This window comes from Camelina sativa, chromosome 17 (genome assembly GCF_000633955.1).
Source record: "Camelina sativa cultivar DH55 chromosome 17, Cs, whole genome shotgun sequence".
Taxonomy (NCBI): domain Eukaryota; kingdom Viridiplantae; phylum Streptophyta; class Magnoliopsida; order Brassicales; family Brassicaceae; genus Camelina; species Camelina sativa.
This window is the reverse complement of record NC_025701.1, coordinates 4,942,512-4,962,591: the sequence shown is the minus strand read 5'-3', so window position 1 is coordinate 4,962,591 and position 20,080 is coordinate 4,942,512. Positions and strand designations below refer to the sequence as shown.

The 20,080-nt window shown below is 34.4% G+C and overlaps 6 protein-coding genes and 1 long non-coding RNA gene across 10 annotated transcripts in view; 3 read left to right on the top strand and 4 right to left on the bottom strand.

Annotated features, from left to right (window-relative positions):
- Positions 1-341, bottom strand: part of LOC104755363 — a 3,542-nt gene extending 3,201 nt beyond the window's left edge. Inside the window, exon 1 of the mRNA XM_010477728.2 lies at positions 40-341. The gene's annotated coding sequence lies outside the window, so the exon portion shown is untranslated. The remainder of the gene's footprint in view (positions 1-39) is intronic.
- LOC104755362 lies at positions 3,350-4,778 on the top strand. The gene is made up of 2 exons (XM_010477726.2): positions 3,350-4,016; positions 4,164-4,778. Exons 1-2 carry the CDS (start codon positions 3,434-3,436, stop codon positions 4,556-4,558), a joined length of 978 nt encoding a protein of 325 aa, XP_010476028.1. The 5' UTR covers positions 3,350-3,433; the 3' UTR covers positions 4,559-4,778.
- Positions 4,873-7,138, bottom strand: LOC104755361 (transmembrane protein 184 homolog DDB_G0279555-like). The gene is made up of 4 exons (XM_010477725.2): positions 6,952-7,138; positions 6,319-6,586; positions 5,785-6,198; positions 4,873-5,182 (listed from the first exon to the last, which is right to left on the bottom strand). The coding sequence occupies exons 2-4, from the start codon at positions 6,580-6,582 to the stop codon at positions 4,976-4,978; spliced, it is 885 nt and encodes a 294-aa protein (XP_010476027.1). The 5' UTR covers positions 6,583-6,586; positions 6,952-7,138; the 3' UTR covers positions 4,873-4,975.
- LOC104755360 (endonuclease 1-like) lies at positions 7,559-10,184 on the top strand. Its single transcript, XM_010477724.2, has 9 exons — positions 7,559-7,802; positions 7,902-8,082; positions 8,217-8,324; positions 8,511-8,566; positions 8,716-8,799; positions 8,885-8,980; positions 9,069-9,133; positions 9,599-9,672; positions 9,868-10,184. Exons 1-9 carry the CDS (start codon positions 7,677-7,679, stop codon positions 9,993-9,995), a joined length of 918 nt encoding a protein of 305 aa, XP_010476026.1. The 5' UTR covers positions 7,559-7,676; the 3' UTR covers positions 9,996-10,184.
- Positions 11,448-14,272, bottom strand: LOC104755359 (secretory carrier-associated membrane protein 5). Its single transcript, XM_010477723.2, has 12 exons — positions 14,074-14,272; positions 13,588-13,710; positions 13,415-13,477; positions 13,239-13,272; positions 12,935-13,057; positions 12,741-12,803; positions 12,534-12,627; positions 12,367-12,412; positions 12,211-12,278; positions 12,072-12,120; positions 11,894-11,959; positions 11,448-11,785 (listed from the first exon to the last, which is right to left on the bottom strand). Exons 1-12 carry the CDS (start codon positions 14,131-14,133, stop codon positions 11,699-11,701), a joined length of 876 nt encoding a protein of 291 aa, XP_010476025.1. The 5' UTR covers positions 14,134-14,272; the 3' UTR covers positions 11,448-11,698.
- Positions 12,692-13,270, top strand: LOC104755358. The gene is made up of 3 exons (XR_762210.2): positions 12,692-12,825; positions 12,899-13,069; positions 13,178-13,270. It is a non-coding gene; the product is annotated as an uncharacterized LOC104755358 (long non-coding RNA).
- On the bottom strand, positions 14,980-18,570 carry LOC104755357. Of its 4 annotated transcripts, none has more exons than XM_010477721.2 (17): positions 18,279-18,570; positions 17,955-18,085; positions 17,782-17,873; positions 17,586-17,687; positions 17,463-17,498; positions 17,270-17,380; positions 17,093-17,176; positions 16,886-17,004; positions 16,664-16,765; positions 16,455-16,571; positions 16,291-16,356; positions 16,130-16,196; positions 15,984-16,037; positions 15,712-15,807; positions 15,584-15,610; positions 15,440-15,475; positions 14,980-15,343 (listed from the first exon to the last, which is right to left on the bottom strand). In XM_010477721.2, the coding sequence occupies exons 3-17, from the start codon at positions 17,860-17,862 to the stop codon at positions 15,128-15,130; spliced, it is 1,314 nt and encodes a 437-aa protein (XP_010476023.1). In that variant the 5' UTR covers positions 17,863-17,873; positions 17,955-18,085; positions 18,279-18,570; the 3' UTR covers positions 14,980-15,127. The 4 variants fall into 4 exon arrangements, with proteins under 4 accessions (XP_010476023.1, XP_010476021.1, XP_010476020.1 ...); XM_010477719.2 differs by lacking the exon at positions 18,279-18,570 and adding an exon at positions 18,178-18,267; XM_010477718.2 differs by lacking the exon at positions 18,279-18,570 and having other exon boundaries at positions 17,955-18,259.

Genomic DNA, 20,080 nt, shown 5'->3' with positions numbered 1-20,080 from the left:
AGAAGAAAACAGAACTAGTAATTAGACACCGTCAGTTACCTGCTGGACCTGACTCGGAGGATCGTGATCGACGGTGGCCGGAGAGACTCAATACAGTTTGTGAAGAGATCAATCGGAGATCGGTGACAGCTGCTTCAACAGAGGCAGAAAGGGCTTTAGGTTTTGTTTTCTGATTTTGTCTAAGTGTGTCGATGTAAACAAAGAAGGAGAAAAATGGTAGTGTATATAATTAAAATCAAACAAGTGGGTTGTATATATATTTTGCTACGACCAACTCGTCGTCACACATCATGGGTTTTGTTACAACTAAATTGTAGAAAAATAATCTTAATTTTTTTATTCATATTTAACTACAGAATATCCATGGCTACAAAATAATTTGTCCCTTTTTTTGTAGTAAATTTGCTATAAATATTTTCTGTAGCTTTTTGTAAAAAACTTGCTACGAATAGTAACTGATTTGCAACAAAATCGATTAACTAATATTTTGTCACTAATGCGTAGCTTTTTGTAGATATAATTTGTTATTACTTATTCTGTAGCAATAGTTTGTAACTATATGTCAGGTTTCTTCTAGTGATCGTTAGCTTTAATTCAAATGATCACTGTCAAAAGAGACAATCACGTGTTAGATGTGACTCGTGACTTATCTTGTTAAACTCTGGACAGGACAGTGAATGGTGCTTACGGCTTTGCTTAGCAACGACCTCTTCATCGATTAATAAACGACATGCGTCGATAATGACTCCATCGTTACGTGCAATCGTATGATTGGTCGTTTAAGTATGGCGACGGGTCAAAATTAACAAAACAAATTAACTATGGACGGGGCCAACTAACGGATCTTCTTAGATACTCTCTCCTCCAAAAACAGCTTCGACTATTACTTACGCCGTGAAATCTAACGGCCGAACGTAAGACAAACTGGGCTACTCACTCTCACAACCACAGTTACATCACAGGGCAGTTGGATGTGTTGTCGTGTTCTGTATTTCGACGAAGTTTCTTTGCCTTTTCTTTTTATGTCGGTAATGAACACATATTTTTCTAATTATATCTTGTGCTTGATGAGATGTGAATCAAATGAAAAGTATGGTTAAATATTGTCAGAAAGTCAAAAATAGCTTTTGAAAATTCTTACTGTCTAACATCACAAAAGATAAATTAATTATTCTAACAAGATCTTTCTAGGTTATATAGCCAGAATATTATGTACGTACATTTAGAAAAAAAAAAATACATAGATCAGAAATCTGGATTATTTTGAGAAATGAATAAATCCAATGAGACATTACTAGAAATCCTTAGGTAAACATATAAGATAATGTTAATAACTTTATTTTTCAAATGATAATCGTGATATTTAATCTAAAAAATATTTCACTTTTTAAATGTTTCACATTTATTTATTCAACCCAAATAGAATCCAAATAGAGACAATCAAATCAAACAAAGTTTAATTTAATTTATTTGACACTATTAAACTAGCTATATATATAAGTTTGTTCTTTCTTGACAAGCTGTTATGATAACAAAACTCTTAAGAACTTATAGGAAAAAAATGAATACCAATATAGCAAGATGATTGCACACACAATTAAAATAGTTGCATGGCAATTAAGAAAATCAACGCAAACATGGTATGATTGTTAAATTGATTATTCTTTTAGACTAGTTAAAACAGATTTACTTTTAACCTACGTAGTTGTTACGAAGTGAATGATTTTTTCATAAAATGGTACAAGTAGTAAGACGTTCACATTGGTCAATAATTAAAAAATGTAGTTATAGTTATATGATGGAGTCGTGTGACAAATTAGGCGTTAACACTTACAAAATAACTTGCCATGGAAAAATCACATTTCCTTGATTCCTTCTATATAACATGTTTGTGTAGAATATATATCTATTTTCACACTTTTGATAATTTTTTTTTAATACATCAATAAGAAAAAATTAACAAAAAGTAAAGAGCTTCTTTAGATAGATATGAGGAGAAGACATAAAGAATAATATCTGCCGTATGAAGGAGCGAGCAGCAGTCGTAATTTCATCATTGCTCTAAGCGAAATTGATAGTGGTCGACAAAGAAAAGAAACTAAAATAGCAAAGAGTGGATAGCCACTTGAGACGAGTTGTAGTCTTGTAAAATTGACCTTTACCTTGGCCTGTTCTTAGTTCTTCTTAGCTCTTAAGAAAAATATCTTAGTGGTTTTCCACCTTCAAGGATAGTTTTATTAAGAAATCCTTCGTTTTAATCCAGTGAAACACGTAAGATCCTAGATCACTAAAAGATAATGTATCATAATATAACACAAATACGTTACATGCGTTTTGGTGATATTATGAATTAATCTGTCTTCTGGTATAAATTAATCACTAATGATTTGCTATTTGATTTTTGAAAAATAAATTAATGGAATTGTTGACAAAAAAACTAATAATAAAAATAAATAAATTAATGGAATTTCTTGTATCATCTTATCAAGTTGAGATTATATACTATACTTTATAGATCAAGTGATGTCTAAGCCGTTTTCCAAATGATATGATATTTTAGTATTATAATGCAAAAGTATTAGTATTTGTTTTACTTCATTGTCCTTATATATATATGAAAGAAAAACCATTATATAATTACAATACGTTATAGTTATCAAAAGTAATATCCAACATTTGTATTAGATTTTACAACTTGTTTTGGTGAAGATATTTGACAACTAGTGTTTTGGTAAAGATATTTGACAACTATTTGCAATACCCACATTACTTATGATAAAGAAAAGAACATATAACTTAAATACATGATAGAATAAGTTATGAATACGCTCTACACATATTCTTTTCTTTTGTCGACCAATACGTATACGTATTTTGTTTGTCTTCGAGTTAACAACATACACGCAATATATCGTAAAACCTAAATAGAGGATATTAAGGCTTAAAAAAGGCGTGGTGATAGCGTGGGATCGTCGATTGAGAGAAACCATCGGAAACAAAAATAAGGAATTACAACGAGTGGCCATACTAGGTTGACTAATAAGAGAATTTATTATTTAGCGACGTAGAAAATAAAAAAGAGAGAGGGAAATATGAGATAAAATCAAGAGATATTAAGTGTGGACACGTGAAGATTGTGGTTACGTGTCGGTATGTAATATGACAGAAACAATAAAATCTGTTATTCTCTACTCTTGTTCTGTAATACAAGGACCTAATATCTATAACTATTAATCATGTCCGTTCATCTCCATATCTTTCAATCCAACGGTGTATATCAGAGATCTCATTGTCCCCTGCCCTCACTCTTCTAGCTCCCTATATAAATGAAGAGAATCAGAAGAGTCAGAGCTAAGACTAAGAAGCGTGTCAACAATACCATTACCACACACACTCAGATAAAATATCAAGAGTTAGAGAGTGACATTTACATATGGCGTCGTGGATGAAGGCGGTGCTAATCTCTACTGGTTTCTTGGCCACGGCTATGCATCTAAAAGTAATCGTTCCCGTGGCTGTAGATTTCTCACAAGCTCCGATCCTTTTGAGCTCTTTCCTCACGTGGCTTAAACCACCGTATCTCTACGTCATCACCAACGTCATCATCGTCGTTATCTTTGTTTCTTCAAAGTTTTTTAGAAGTAGTACCGTCTCATCCAGCAAAGACTACGAGGTTTCTTACAGTGGCGACAATAAGTTTCAGACTGATCATCATCATCATCAGCAGCAGCAGAACGTCCAATATCGCGCTCCTCTACGACGGCGGACGGAGACGAAAGATTCAGATTTCAGTTTCGTCGCTAAAGTCGCGGCGTTGATCGTCGTTAAGGAGCCGGAGGTTGTGTATGAAGAGAAGACCGAGAGGGTAGTAGAAGCTGCTGCAACGGTAGAGGAAGAGAAGAGGTGTTTAGTGGTGGTTACCAAATCGGAAATATCACAACCTCAGGTGTTTGAGAAGCCTCTTGTTACGGCTAGGATCGGCCAACGCAAACCGGTGGTTAAGACCACACCAGCAGGTAATTCAATTTTAATATTTTAATGTATAATATTTAAAATATCTAAAAACACTGTTTGTTTTTTTTTTTAAAACACTATTTGTTTGTTTTTAAAAAAAAATTGTAAAACATTATTTGCTAAAAGGGTAATTTTGTAATAATTTTCAGAGAGGAACTCAGTGAGAGCGTTAAGAGTGGCGAAACCGAAGAGGAACGAGACGTTAGAGAACACGTGGAAGATGATTATGGAAGGGAAGTCAGCGCTTCCGTTGACTAGTTACTACAAGAGACCTGACACGTTCGGACTTGACGAAGAGACAACAAAACAGTCTAGTGTTTTGAAGAAATCGGAGACGTTTAGTGACAGGACTAACTTCTACCAGTCTATGCCGGCGATGCTGCCGCCTCCTCCGCCGGTGAAGTTGGTGAAGAAGGTGAAAGTGTCACGGAGTCGGGATGAGCTGAACAGGAGAGTAGAAGCGTTTATAAAGAAGTGTAACGACGAGAGGTTCGCGTCGATGAGACTGGACGATGAAGTGGATCGTCGTGGTCTTTCGTATTAAAAAACTATTTACGTTTTCTAAAAAAATTATTTTTTGGTTGTACTCTTTTCAATACGACAATAACAAGTGAACAAAAGTAGAAAGTCACGGACAAACAAAAAATCTCTTATTGGTAGGTATTTGATTGGATAAGGGTGGCTCATCCATCACCTTTGTGATATTTCATCTTAAGTTGACAATGTAATTAACGTCATTGAATAGATCTTTTCTTTCATCGTAATCTATTTTTATATTGACGCTTTCTTTTGAGTCGGGTCTTAAATAACTAATTTCGTAATTAGAATGCTCTTTCTTTCCTAATATGGGAAAACAAAAGGCAAAAAGATACATTATTATTAATCACTATGGTGTTTGTAACAGAACATCAATAACATTCACATTAACCACAAAAGAAAAAAAGAAGAAGAAAAAAGCGCTTCAATCCCTATTGTTCATTCGCATCTTAGCTTCGGTTTCTCCACTGTAAGGAGCAACGTGGAATGCATACTGTTGTATGACGGAGAAGACGATCATCTCAAGACACACAAGCACGTTTTGCATAGCTTCCTCAATCTGCTCCACCTCCAGCCAGAAATGATACGACTTTATTACTCCCATTTTCACTAATATCTCCAGCACTATTCCCTGTACACATCCCCCATGTCAGAATCAAGAAACCGAACTCAGGATTCATATTGTTAGATACCGAAACTTCCCAAGATAAGAGAGGAACAATGTGCTAAAGACACGAATTGCTTTAAACTTTCAGAATATTCAATTACTTAACCAAATACAGTGGTGATCCTAATAAGACATGAAATGCTTTAAATTTTCAGAGTGTTCAATTACTTGATCAAATGCAGTAGAGATCCTAAATCTACTGGGATGAGACATTGTTTGTCTCATGGACCAATCAAATTAAAATTGGCTTTGGTTCGCTATACCACAGAAAGACTTTGATTAAGGAGAAACTTCTCAACGACCAGACCTTATCTATGCCCATTACCAAACATTCTAGACCCAACGAGTAACCTTTTAAATCTTCATCTCTCAACAAAATAAGGTAAGGTTTATTGCAGAGCCGAACAAAGCTACAATTCGCTATTAAAATGATCCTACTCTTGACTAAAACAAGATAATCTTACTAGTCTAATTCATAACAGTAAAAGTTTGATGATTGAAGAAGCTAGTAGGCAAAGAACTACTGATTTGGCAGGCAAAAGAAAAGCTATAAACCATGTATTTACCTGCCAGAAGCAGAAGAAGACTATCCCTTGGACGCACATGAACTTCGTAAGTGGCTTATGAGGCTCTAACTCTTTGACAAAAACATGGTAGAATTTCACTAAGGAATACAATGCCAGGGAAACCGAAACATTCAGAACGACGGTGAAAATCAAGCTCAACCACGCTGGATAAATCCCGAGGATCTGTAGTGTTATCATTAAGAAGGAACACACAGGGCGGATAATACAAAACTGCCATGTCCATTGCTTGAGCTGTTTCAGTGTGCGGTAATCCAGATGCGTCGTGCGGGGAGCGAAAAGAGTCATTGGAAAAGAATGGTGGATCTCTCTCCCTTTGTATTCATCAGGGATAATCTGTGCGGTCATCGATATCTTTACGTAACTATACATCAAAGCCAAGAATGTAGCAATGACCTGAAAACAAACAGAGCAATACAACAAATCAAGAAACAGCCAGAGAGAGAGAGAGAGAGAGAGAGAGAGAGCCAATGTAGGGTAATGAAACATGAGAGAATGAAATTAGAAGAAACCTACAAGTGCCTCATAGCAATCCTTAACAGCGTCTAGAAACATGAAGAAGGGTTTGCTTCCCTTAGCATCTAACAAACCAACAAAAGAGTTGATGGAATAAACAGGAGCCATAAGTATGATAATAATAATGGCTCTCTGTTCTTTAGGGTTCTTCCAGTAAAACAAATGCTGGGATATGAGCTGCATGGTGAAGTGCATCGAGAGCAAAACACAGAACATGGCTCCCATCACAGTGATCTCCGCAGGTGATAGAGTAGATAGATCCATCGTTCTGCATCAAAGTGAAACAATTTTAAATACACAACACTCATCATGATTCCTACAAAACTGAACAATGTTTTTGAATTTTCAATCATATATGTAGTAGCAGGCAACACAATTATAGAAAGTGTTTTTTAGATTGAATAGTAACTAAATCATCCCTGAGACACAAGAAATTACCAGTGACTGATTAGCTAGTAAACTCACTGCTCACTACTTTGTAGCAAAATTAGGTTACAGATCTTAATACAAATCAACTATAATATTCCCAAATCAAACGACGAGAAAACTGAATCGGGCTAAAAAGGTAATTACTTTATATCTACTGAGGGACACTGAATTTGGAAAGATGAACATAGTCGAGAGAGAGCAAACCTGATTGAAACAAGTGGGTGATTATCGAAGAAGACGATTCAAGTATTTGTGATGGTGCTACGATTCTTCAATGGTGAAGATCTGTTGATTATGTTAAGACCCCAACAAAAAAAAAAAGAAGTGACCAGAAGAAGCTGTTCATGTTCGACCGGTTAAAAGACTCAGCCAAGTCTCTTGTGCGACCGAGGAAGTCACCGAAGAAGTCCTCCGTCGTAATTAACCGGCCGGTTTGGTTTGGTTTGGTTTTAAATTTCGTACTGAATTTCAATTCGGTCTATTAAAACAAAGAAAACAAAATTTAAAAGACGACGACGTTCAGCAAAATTAGGCGTTGATTTTTAAACATACATAGCTGTTTTAAGTTTTTTTAACATACATAAATTCACGCAATGGATGGATAATTGGATAATGCTGTTACAAATAAGGAATATGCTTTGACTAATGACTCTTAAGTTAATTAATATCTCGTGTTTCTTTTGTAAACTTTACGAGGAACGTATGAGACTGGCAATGTCTTGCTTGCACACAAACTCAACATCGTATTTGTTGCTTCTAATTAACCTAACTTGTAAGTCCATTCTTGTCTGTCTCTCTCTCTATTTATTATGTCTCTGTCTGTGTGTTCTCTTTTCAAATTCTATGAAGTTTTTCTAAACAAAAAAAAAATAGACGTTCTTATACAAGAAGAGATAATCGTTTTATAAGACTTTTGAAGTTTTGGAGATATGGCATCGGCTTCTAGATCATCCACGAGGATGATGATTGTATTAGGTGTATTGATTTTGTGTTCGGTTTCATCCGTCCAAAGCTGGAGCAAAGAAGGCCATATTCTTACATGTAGAATTGCTCAGGTAAGTTTATGATCGTCTATAGTGTGTTAGAATCAAGTATTTTTGGTTATCGCCTTATCGGTGTATGTCATCACTTTTGTGCCTGTGTGGTGTGAACAGAGTCTTTTGGAAGCCGGACCGGCACATGTAGTAGAGAATCTATTACCAGAGTACGTGCAAGGAGATTTATCAGCCCTGTGTGTGTGGCCTGACCAGATCCGACATTGGTACAAGTACCGTTGGACCAGTCATCTCCATTACATCGACACTCCTGACCAAGCCTGCTCTTACGATTACTCCAGTAAGTCATACCCAAAACATTTTTTTTGTTAGCCGGAGTTAAACATGACTAACAAATTCTACAAAACCCAAAACCTCATTACTTTCAATACATTATTAGATGGTAAAATAATTAAAATTGAATATTAAAAACAGGGGATTGTCATGATCAGCATGGGTTGAAGGATATGTGTGTGGATGGAGCAATCCAAAATTTCACGTCACAGCTTCAGCATTACGGCGAAGGGACATCTGATCGTAGATGTACGTGATCATTTTATTTACTTACTATAATTATGATATCCATAATTTATGATCTACCCAAATTTTGATGTATTCTTGTACTATAATTATGATATCCATAATTTATGATGTACCCAAATTTTGATGTATTCTTGTGCTTAGTTTTTTTTTTCTTGTCTTTTCTTTTTAATTGCGTTCTTATTGTAGATAACATGACCGAAGCCCTTTTGTTCTTGTCTCACTTCATGGGAGATATTCATCAGGTTTATTATACTCATCATAAATCGCTCACACACATATAGCTCTATTTTTCATGTTAGATAAGATTATATTTAAATGGTTGAAAAAAAAAGATAAGATATTTAAATAATTATGATTATTAAGTAACATGGTGTTTTTTTCCCTTAACAAGCCAATGCATGTGGGATTCACAAGTGATGAAGGGGGGAACACGATAGATTTACGTTGGTACAGACATAAATCTAATCTTCATCATGGAAGCTTCTTCTTTTGTCTCTTACAACTTTGAACTTCATTACGGAAAAAAAAAAAAAAACTAATTAGTGAGACAATATGTGTAGGTATGGGACAGAGAGATCATTCTCACGGCTCTAAAAGAATACTACGACAAGAACTTGGATCTCCTCCAAGAGGATCTTGTGAAGAACATCACCAATGTAATATAATAAAATATTTATATTTTACTATAAATTTTCATAATTAATGCTCTTTTTTCGACTTATAGTAATGGTTATCATATATTAGGGATTATGGCACGACGATCTATCTTCGTGGACAGACTGCAACGATCTTATCGCTTGTCCACACAAGTAAGTTTTAAATTACTTGGTTTGATATTGACTCGACGCTACTTTAAAGCTAGCCTTACAAATCTTGATAATTTTTTCTCGTCTAAAAATCTTAGAAAGAAGCTGAAAATGAAAATAACAGTTTTAATAATTTGTATGGAGTTGGGTAGTGTTTAAATTCACTAACTTTCAATTCAAAATCAGTAAATAGTAGTCTCAATGATTAATGGGTTTACTAATGTCCCATATCTTACCTTATTAGTTATTTCACATCTTATTTCCTATGTGAGGTTCCTAGAAAACATGCTCGAATTAACATTGGTGTTTTGATAATATGTATCATCATGATCAGATTATTATTGAGTTTTGCATCATAAATTCATAACTAAAGATCCTGAAGTTGGTTCTGTTTGGGTGGAGAAAATCTAATTTCGAAAAACACTATATGTATAAACTTTATAAACTAAATTTAACTGATAAATGCAGGTATGCTTCGGAGAGTATAGCGTTGGCTTGTAAATGGGGCTACAAAGGCGTGAAGTCCGGCGAAACCTTATCAGGTACGTTGTTTGCTTCTTATTTTTTCTTGTACGCAAACAAAAACAGTTTAAAATATTAATTCAACCAAATGAAGTTCAAGTAAAATCAGAATTTAAAGATTTTTAATAGTCACTCATTTTATTTTTTCATGGTGGGACATATGACTGTTATCATAAACTTAAAGGAATATTAATTTGAGGTAAATAATTTTGCAGAGGAATATTTCAATACAAGGTTGCCAATAGTGATGAAGAGAATAGTTCAGGGAGGAGTTAGACTAGCCATGATACTAAACCGGGTTTTTAGTGACGATCATGCTGGTGTTGCTGCTGCTGCCACTTGAATTGAACCGGACCATTCAAAGCCTTTGATTAGTAGATTATTTGGTCAATTCACAAAATTAAATAAGTAAGACTCATTCTTTTTCTTTGTAGCTTTTATTTATTTGACAGCTCATCATGCCTGCGGACTGGTTTATTTACATGTGTTTGGGATTAGATCATATGCTAATTTAATAATATTACTTCATATAGTATGATTGTTTTATAGAAAACCGGTTCTAAGAAATTAAATTTATTTCATTCAACTAAACTCTGTTTATCTAAAAATATCGAGTCCAGTCCAAAACAAATATGTGACTGAGACTAATATTAGTTCAGTTGTTGTTTCGATCATTCAGTTAAAAAATAAAGCTAAATTTAGAGATCAAATCGACAGAAATGAATGAGAAATTTTAGCATGTAAAGGAAATATCACAATATATATTTTAACAAGTGAAGCTACATAGGATTTATACAAAAAGAAAAGCCAAAATAACAAATGAACTCAAGAAACTAGAGAGACTAAACAAGCTCACCAATCTTAGATAACAAAATCTCACTCTAATAAAACCACAGAAAAGTTTCTGAATAATAAAAATGAAAATATTTCTGTGGGAAATGAGAAGCAGCAGGATTAAGGTTTAGGATCCATGGAAGTTTCTGGTGGAGGCACCAAAGATGGAAGCAAAAGAATTAGCAAAACCAAGCAAGATCCCAACTTTGACTTGCCCTCTCTTCGGCATCGGACGGCTACTGTGTTGTTCTCTACAACTTTTCCTAGTTCCTCTGCCTTCCATTGACTCGGAGTCAAAGTCTTGTCCAAAGTAGTAGTAGTAGTAGAACTCTAGAAGAAGAAGAAAGAAGAATGTTTGATTTGCTACAAGTTACATTCACAAGGACAAGGGGGCTCTCGTAGCTCTTATATAAATTTCAAAGTCCTCTACAAAGAGTAACCTTGCTTTTGGCTGATATTACAAGCTTGACCCAATTATTATTCCACCATCTGCTTAGACGTGTATGCCCTTCGCCGCCCCTTGGATTTTTAAGATAAGATTTTACTTCATTAGTCTAGTTTAATCTAAAAAGCATAATTATTGGACTCTATCTATCCAGGTACGTTGGATCGATGGCTGCGAGCTTATAATTAACAAACTAATTAATGAAAAATATAAGTAGCTTTACGTTAAAGTGGATACCAACTTGTGTTCCCACTAAGATTAAAAGATTAAAAAGTAGTACTAATACTCATACTCAATGGTAGACTGGTCAATCTAATAAAGGGACACAAAAGATTCTTTTACAGTAAAGTGATCCGTGATTAATAATTATAGACAAGTGCCATTTTGCACTAAATTCTCGTGCCTAAATCCAAAAAAGCTTACATATCTTTTAACTAACAACAAAATTCACGTGAGAAATAGAGTAGGGTCACACTTCAACGTTATGGAGAAAAAAAATTTAGTTTACAAGAAAGATTAGGTGGATAACACGATTCATAGCAATTAGTAACAAGACTCGCGATATATTTTTGAGTCATATATAACAAGTATCAATAAGCAATGACTAGTCTGCATTTGTTTATCAAATCTGAACTCAAAACACATTTTTATACATGAGCTTTACTTTCACTACTTTTACGAACAGCTGACGAAAACACAAAAAAAAAAAAAGCTCAAGAAAAAAAAAAAACAATGCTTCAGAAGAGATGATTTCAATTAGATTTGCATCATATGGCAGCTCTCATGGCTCCTCTTGCAGCATCCCGTCTCAACTCATCCGCTTTCCCGCTTCCTCTGAAGTACATGTATACTTGCTGCAGAAACCAAATGGCCAATTCAGATGTTAAAAAGAGTTTTCTTACCTTGGAAACTATATTGATCTAGAGATTGAGTCTTATCAGTTTAGAGATTGGGAAAGAGACCTGAATGACCCAGATGCTGACCACTGATTCAAGGCAGAATAACCCAAACCCGATGAAGTAGAAGATCTGTTAAGGAAAAGCAAGAGAACATTGATGAGTGATTGTATGATCATGAGCCTCTACATTCAGACAAGATTTATAGTTGCAGCCGAAAGATCAAGGGATATATTGGGCTTACCCCGACCAGTGCTTGAGCGCTCAACACATCTATAGCAGGTAGTATGCCCCTGTAAATTTGAAGATCATTAGACACTTGATCCCATTAACTATTAACTATGTTAACCTTAGATGTCTTTTAAAGCTTTGAGGAAACTTACGCAAGTGATTTTCCTTTGAAGACAATAGGAGGAGCAACTGCAGCAAAGACGCAGAAAAGTATGTGGAGCTGTGTCCAGAAAGCAAGTATTAATTAAGTCTGTTAAGAACTATGCAGATGATCTGTCACTCAAATCAGCAATAAACTAGGGACTCACCATGTAGAACAAGAAAAACCATCCAAAGCTGAATGCACTATCATTTCTGCAGGGATTCAAAACAAAGGAAACATTGAGTAAGAGAATGTGGAAAAGTATATATACAATGAACACTTTCCTCCATTTATACACAAAATTAGTGGGGCTAGGGATGGAAAAAAAAGAACCTGAAGGCACGGTAGAGAGGCCGATACCATAACACATAGCCTCCCGGGACACCCGATATGAAGTAAATAACGGCGAGAAGCCAAATTGTTACTCCTGAAAAAACAACAAAACTCATAAGCTGTAAAAATATGCAGAGAAGGCCCAATACTGAAGAGCTGGCCTGCAAACAAAGAATATTAGACGTGTGTAAGAGAACACGAAGAGACCTTCTCCTTTGATCCAAGCTGTAGTAACGGCGATGATATTCCAGAAAAGTGCAAGAACCAACCCTGTTAGACATGGAAACACACGGTAAAATTTTACCATCTTACAATTTTCATATTTAACCCATATTAGTGAAGTAAAATTAAGAGTGTTTGGGCAGAGTCCTCACTCTCCAAGTAAGACTATATATACGTACCCAGATATGTTGCAAATGCAATATACTGTAGCCTTTGAAGACGAACCGGAATTTCATTGGCAATGTCATGGTGGATAAGTGGGAAGAAGGGTGGCCAGTTTTTCGCCTCGATAACAATTCCGGCTACAAAGAGAGGTAATATAAGAGCAAAATCATATAGCTATGTATAGGCAAGTAAAACTATGAATCAACCAACATAAACACATTAAATTTAACACTGAATTCAAATCCTCTAAGTAACAGTACTGCAACTAGTGCTGAAAAGAGGTAGATGTTCGCCAAAACCATACTATAAGATAAGTACCTCGTGCAGCAGCATCTTCTTTCCGCTTCACATCCTACAACAGAAGCAAAAGAAATCATCAACTGAAAACAAAAGATACACAAAACACCTTCATAAAAGTTTTAAAAGATGCCACTTTTACAAAACGAAATTTCATCAGGAACCATAAAGGGTGATGCTTGAATTAAAGTTTTCACCTGCTCTCGTCGTCTAAGATCAGCTTCTTTGGCTTGAAGCTCCTTTTCTTTCTTCTTCAAATCCTGTATACCCACCACCAACAATGAAAGAACAAAATCATTCAAACTAATTCAAATAATCCACCAAAATCACAAAAAAAGAGAACAATGTCAAAGTCCATAGCCAATCAAACCTGTGTACCAGAGCCCGGTCTATCAAGAGGAATGTCAACGGTACGACCATAACCAAAACCAGCAGGTTCCGGAGGCAAAGGTGATAATCTGGAATTCGAAGCAGCAGGAACACTCCCAGGATTCTAAACGAATGTAGAAAAAACAATCACCAGACACACCAACACGATTTTCAGAATCAAAGAGAAAGAGTTGCAAACAAGAACTTGGAGCGATCTACTAGGCATAATAGAATCCATAGTTTCAGAAATTACAAAAATTTCAAGAAATTTGGGTTACATTGTCGAGATTTATCAAACAAAAGAGCGGATAAATCAAGAGACATAGCCAAGTGAAGCAAACACACACACTAGGGGGAAAAGATAAACCCTAAGTAAGATTCGAATACGCCAACAAATTCGATTAACTCAGAGTGAAAGAAGCCATGGAATTAGATTTCACTAGTGGTAGTGTTTGATTAAATCGGAGAAAAGAGAATGAGGGCTTACAGCAAAAGGATTGACTTCATCTTGTTCGGCGAAAGGGTTCCGATCGTAGCGACCAGCCATGGTTACCCACAAAAAAACTTATCTCTCGAGTGATATCACAAAGATCACAACTTTGTGAAGAAACAAAAATCAATTTCAGATCTCTTAACAATGAAACTTTGTTACGAAGAAAAGAAGAAGAGATCACAATTTGTAGTTTTTTCAGTTTTCACCTTCCTGAATTTTTTATTTATTTTTATTTTACTAGTAAATATCTCATTATTCTTTTTTTGTTAATATTATCTGTAATTTTTTAAAAAAAATTTAATAAGGATGAGAAATATATGTATAGATTAAACCAAAAAGGAATGGTTTAACTATAATCTATAGACATTTTTAACTTTATATTGAAATTTTAATTAAAAAAAATTCAGTCAAACAATTGCTTTTAAATTGGGTTTTCTTCTTAATCAGTAGATTTTAATTTTCAATTCTCTACAGTTTGTCAAAGTTTCCATGTGTATAAAATAAATGTGGGGTTTCACAAATAGAGAAACTAAAAAGAAAAGCAGTGGAAAGATACTAAAATTGAAGTAATGTTGGCCTGTTATACTTGGCTTTATATCATAAATAAAACACTCTTGTGAAAAAAAAAAAAAAAAAAAAAAAGATACTAAAGTTGAAGTAAATTGTAGGTTTGAAAAAGTGAGATTTTGAGTCTACATCACATTTTCATTTTATATAGTTTCTGGTCCAACCAAGTCTCTCAGTTGGAAATTGGCTTTGGCCCAACAGTAAATAGCTTTTTTATTCTTTTACCTTCAAAGACCTTTTCATTTGTTATTATTGGTTCAATTAGAATATGTTAGGAGAGAAGGGTCACTTTTAATTGATTTAGAGAAGTAGTTAGCTGAGTGATGAAAGAATAAAATGGACATGACATTTTTTATATTTCTCAAGAAAGCTATACTGTATATTCTACTAACTAAGGAAATTCTAATAATAAATTAATAATATTTTTAAACTAATGAGATGAAGAAAACATTATCTATGTGTATAAAAAATCCTTCTTTTGCTATTTGTGTGTTGTTGATGTCTCTTGACTTCTCTTATGCTTTACTCGGTGACTACTACTACCACCACGCTTTAGTCTTCGGTTATTACCGTTACTCTTCCTTTTCGTCGTCATCGAGCTTGATGCCGACGGATCGATCCAGTTCTTGTCTTCGTCAACTGCTCTGTTCCATCTTTCTTTAAAAGTTTGGAGCTCCCACGTCGATTGTCTCCTTATCTACTCGTTTCACCAAACGACACAACACACTATGATGCTTAACTTTTGTTGTTTATTGAACAAATTTGATTGAGGATTCGATTGTTGTTTACTCACCTCAGTTCTTGAATCAAAGGTTGTATGGCCTTGTTTCTTTATATATGGACGAAAAAAGAATATCATAAAGGTGGGTGAGCTCTCTTTTAGTTATAGACCAAAAGAATTGGTAATGGAGAATGTTTCTGTGTCGACAAGACTTACCTTGGTGCCAACATCACGAGCTCTGGTCTGCCAAATATTATAAAACAACGGTTATATTAGAAAATTGTGTGGCCATCTCCGGATCAAAACAAGTGCTTTTTACATATTCACTTTCTAAAGATTATCACCTTCTTCTCAGGATGAACACTTTCACCTAAAGTTTGAATGCCTTGGTGAAAGATATACTCGCTATCCACAATCCCTACGTTTTTCGTCCGGTCTCCCTACAGTATCCAAACCGGATCATGAATTAAAAGACAATAGGATAAGAAAGGCCAAACTATGCATATTTCAGAACTAGAACTGAGCTCTTAGAGCTACAAGGACTAGTTTGTTCATTTGCAAAAAGATCATCAGTACCAAATATCCTGAATGAAAATTTGTGGTTTATTAAGATTACCTGTGCGCAATAGCCGAGTTTCATATCCATTCCCCATCCATGAACCAAATCATTCTACAAAAACCAAAAGCCAAAATGTCCGCAAATGAAAAATTACTAAAGGGTCAGTAAATTTCTAGATAAACAACCGCAGAGTGAAAACTTACCTGTATAAGATTCCAAGTGCAAAACCAAGCAGCTTTCGAAAACACCGGAGCCATTCCTTCAACGAATCTACAAACAGAGGAAACAGAGCCAAATGTATCAATATATACTGTATATATATATAGCCAACAATATTTTATTCCATGGCCAACCAAACCATTACCCTGTGCAAGGAGGATCTGCACTAGTATTAGAACACCTTTTAGTGCCTCTGTTGATGTAAACTCTCCTGCGTTTTTTAAACATCATGTTGATTATAAGCACCAAATGCATTGAAAACAAAAATTTTCAAAAAGAACCAAACTCTCCTAAATGAAGATCTTTAACCTATGAAATTTCTTTGTTCTAGAACGGAGTGTGATCTTATGGTGTATTTCAGTCGAGTTATGGTCCAAAGCAGGTTGAGATATCTCCAGTCCCACTGATTTAACTATCTTCAAATACCTGCAGAAAAATAGTGTCACTTAGTTTTGTGACGCTCATGATTCCTTGTAGTAAAAGGACTATAGAGTTAGGTTAAGAAAAACAAATTTAACCTCTCTGGATTGAAGTTCTCTACTCCAAGATCCTCGTCCCAAAGAAAAATATAGTCATAAATCGATACAACATCCGGATGGAGAAATCGTTTAGCAAACCACCTAAAATCAAGAGATGAAAATTCATAAACCAATGTTACACAGTTGAACATTTGTACTTAGAAGACTCTACCAAAAAACTATTTATCATCCTATATAATTAGATATCCCAAGTTGAAGTACCATTTAGTCTGGTTTTGAGCAACTATATGAATGGCTTTTGAACTCCACTCTAGATCCCGCCATTTATCCATAATTCCATCGTAATGGAAAAGAACAATGGTGAAATTCGCCGGAAGAAACTGAGACACAAGAGCTTTTATGTTAAGAGGTATCTGTTTCTTCAATGCCTAGGATTAGGATCTCAACTCAAGCAAAGATTCCAAATACCTTCTTTACAAGAGCGTCAACATTACCCTTTTGCTTAATTCCTACGGGTATTGCCAACAAGTTACGGTTAGTCATTTCGACACCCTGTGTGAATCACAATCACAAACAAAACATCAGAAACTCCTCTAGCTACAGAGATCTTCTATTACATATCCTGTGATTCTTGGTGCCTCTAACCTTTGACCTCAGACTACTTCTAGACCAAAGAGGCTTTAGTTCAAGATCTGATCTAGGCTGTATGATTCCCTGAGGCAAGCCTTTTAATTTATTGTCAACTCCTTCAGATTCCTGAACACCATCCAACAAGTGAACTTTACTTATCAAACAGGTAAATACATAACAAATCAAGAATAGGAGACGAAAACGTTACCGTTGCCATGTCAAAAGGATAATCAGTTTCTTCTATCTGAAACAACAGTATCAAATAATCAAATGGCAACATCCAAAGAGATCAGACAGATATATAGAAATTGGTTTCCAAGATTATTATTACCGCAGTTTGTTCAAACTGAATATTAGTGGTTTTATACCAAAAGATCAAAAGTGCTGTACATATGAGAGCTATAAAGGGCTTCATTTTCCACCCTGATTTACTCTGCATTTTTTACACACCACGATTCAAAGCTATGTAGTTAGAATCCGGAACATAATCTGAGGTTTTATACAAAGTGAAACAAAGCTAATTGTACCACTTCTTGAGAATTGGTTCTTTTCTTAACAAGTGACTTCAATGATTTGAACGACTTCATAGACGGTAAACCATGTTCCATAATCTATCCAGCTACAGAATTAAAGAAACCAAATTCTCCTTAAAAAAGTCCAATTTTTGCAGGAAAATTTTAAAATCTTTCAGAAAACTCACCAGACACCACACTGCCTTTGAGTTATCTCTCCCAAGAACCGAGAACAAGAGAGACCTTCACACAGGTCACTAAATCTCAGTCGTCTTACAGACTGATTATTCTAAAGACCATGCATGTGACTTATCTCAGTCTGGATATACACAAAGAAAAATCATCAAATTTAGAACCAACATTACGAAAGAGAACTACTAATTACACAAAGCAATGTAAAATGCACAAAACTGAAATATTTTCCCAGAAAACAGCAAAAAGTTTGTAACAGCAGAAGCAAGAGAGATGGCTTCTCTCAGGAGGCAGGTTGTGTTATTACAAAAGAAGCTAACCTAAGAAGACGACAAAATCACCTGGGACCCGAGAGAAAACGAAACGGCTAAAGCCAAATTTTTAAAACAAGAAAAAGAAAATTTAATTAATTGTTTTTTAGATCTAAAGCAGAGTTAAATTACACGAGGATTTTTATAAAAGCTCTCATTGATTGCAAAAATTTATTGACAAGCATATAAGAAACGGAATAATATATACTGTACAATCTCTCTCTCTCTCTTGTTTACGAAAAATATAGAGAACACAGAGTCTGGTTCTAATTAAAATCGACAAAGGTCAAAATGATGAAACCAATTTGTGTCAGAAAGAAAGATAGGATCTTTAGTTACAAGAGACACAAAATATAGAGACCCTAGAAAACAAATAATAAAACAGAGAAGGAGATGTTTACAACATAATAAAACTCTATTTATTGTTTCATAAATCTTAGGAAATAATAATAAACTATTTAATTGGCTAAAAGTTAATTGTTTATACACAATATTCACTATATAAAAAATACTAAGTGTATAATATTGATAATATACATAACCTAATTGTAATTTTCACCTATAAAATTAATATATAACATGTTATACCAATAACTTCAATTTGTAAATTTGGTATATTAAGATCTCTAAACACGATCACATCAATTTGTAATACCAAATCACGGGTCAATACATGTTTTGTTGGATTTTTTTGGCTTTACCGAATGTATAATTAACGAATTTGATATTGCATCAAACCAAAATAGTAGTACCAACTACGAGTCAAAATCAGAGTATGACGTTAAGTAAATTAAATATATGATTTTGTAAAATATATAGAATTAATAAATTTTCTACTATTAATTTGTAACAAACAAATCCAAATTTACATAAATATTTTCTCACGCTGGTAACATTATTCTACAAAATATTGACGTGTATTTATGAGTCGGGTAATAAAACGGATAATGAGACGGGTAACGAGACGCTCAAAAATTAAATTAATATCCAATACTCAATCATTATTCATGGATAATATAATTATTATATCCTTCACTCGATCCTAATGTTGCGGGTACCTTTTTTCGGGACGGATACAAACCAAACAACGGGTCCAATACGGGTATCGGTAGTAGTTTCCATGCCTACCTATTAGTAGTTTAATATGAATCAAAATTCACCATATAGTACTATATTATATAACATGTAAATGAATAATACAACATAAACATAATATTAACAAATAACAAAATAAAAAAAAAAATTCCCGTGCTAGTAGCGCGGGTTATTATCTAATATACTTTATATATTTGTTTGTTTGTACGTTTAACATATGATTGTAAGCATAGAAGGTACTCAGGTAGCATCAAATATTCAAACAAATAAGAAAAAAGTTTGAAAAAAATTCCCAAAACAACGAAAGGGTTAAAACGTTAAGACTAAAATCCTTGTCAAACGTGTGAGGAGTTTATAATTTTAAGTTAGTAAGGAAAAAAATAACAAAGTTTGCACGTTTTTCAAAGATATTTAGATGGTTAACAGGTAACTTTTTATCATAAATAAAACTCATGTAAGACGTTAGAGATTAAAGAAATCCTCAAAATGGTGAAAAGGTTAGGACTAATGTTTTCGAATAACCCAAAAAAGGAAGAGTTGTAACGCTTTCAATTGATTACTTGTTAATCTACCACACTGTTAAGCAATTAGTGAAATATAAATGCAGGGTGTCCCCTCTTTTGTTAGTTGTTACCAAAGGACAAAAGTATAATGGAAAATGACACTTCACAGACACATAGCGATTGGTTTGGTTAGAGCTACCATTTTGGCTGTCA

Bases quoted from the DNA above. Each gene is read 5' to 3' on its own strand.
- LOC104755362 (XM_010477726.2), top strand. From the start codon at position 3,434: ATGGCGTCGTGGATGAAGGCGGTGCTAATCTCTACTGGTTTCTTGGCC. The intron at 4,017-4,163 runs GTAATTCAATTT...AATAATTTTCAG, and splicing joins GGTTAAGACCACACCAGCAG to AGAGGAACTCAGTGAGAGCG.
- LOC104755361 (XM_010477725.2), bottom strand. From the start codon at position 6,582: ATGGATCTATCTACTCTATCACCTGCGGAGATCACTGTGATGGGAGCC. The intron at 6,199-6,318 runs GTAGGTTTCTTC...GTTTGTTTTCAG, and splicing joins AGGATTGCTATGAGGCACTT to GTCATTGCTACATTCTTGGC. The intron at 5,183-5,784 runs GTAAATACATGG...GGATGTGTACAG, and splicing joins TCTTCTTCTGCTTCTGGCAG to GGAATAGTGCTGGAGATATT.
- LOC104755360 (XM_010477724.2), top strand. From the start codon at position 7,677: ATGGCATCGGCTTCTAGATCATCCACGAGGATGATGATTGTATTAGGT. The intron at 8,083-8,216 runs GTAAGTCATACC...TATTAAAAACAG, and splicing joins CTGCTCTTACGATTACTCCA to GGGATTGTCATGATCAGCAT. The intron at 8,800-8,884 runs GGAAGCTTCTTC...CAATATGTGTAG, and splicing joins ATAAATCTAATCTTCATCAT to GTATGGGACAGAGAGATCAT.
- LOC104755359 (XM_010477723.2), bottom strand. From the start codon at position 14,133: ATGGCTGGTCGCTACGATCGGAACCCTTTCGCCGAACAAGATGAAGTC. The intron at 13,478-13,587 runs GTTTGATTGGCT...GTGGGTATACAG, and splicing joins GACCGGGCTCTGGTACACAG to GATTTGAAGAAGAAAGAAAA. The intron at 12,804-12,934 runs GTACGTATATAT...CATGTCTAACAG, and splicing joins TGCATTTGCAACATATCTGG to GGTTGGTTCTTGCACTTTTC.
- LOC104755357 (XM_010477721.2), bottom strand. From the start codon at position 17,862: ATGGAACATGGTTTACCGTCTATGAAGTCGTTCAAATCATTGAAGTCA. The intron at 17,499-17,585 runs GTAATAATAATC...CTGTTGTTTCAG, and splicing joins TTCAGTTTGAACAAACTGCG to ATAGAAGAAACTGATTATCC. The intron at 17,005-17,092 runs GTATTTGGAATC...CTTGTGTCTCAG, and splicing joins TTGACGCTCTTGTAAAGAAG to TTTCTTCCGGCGAATTTCAC.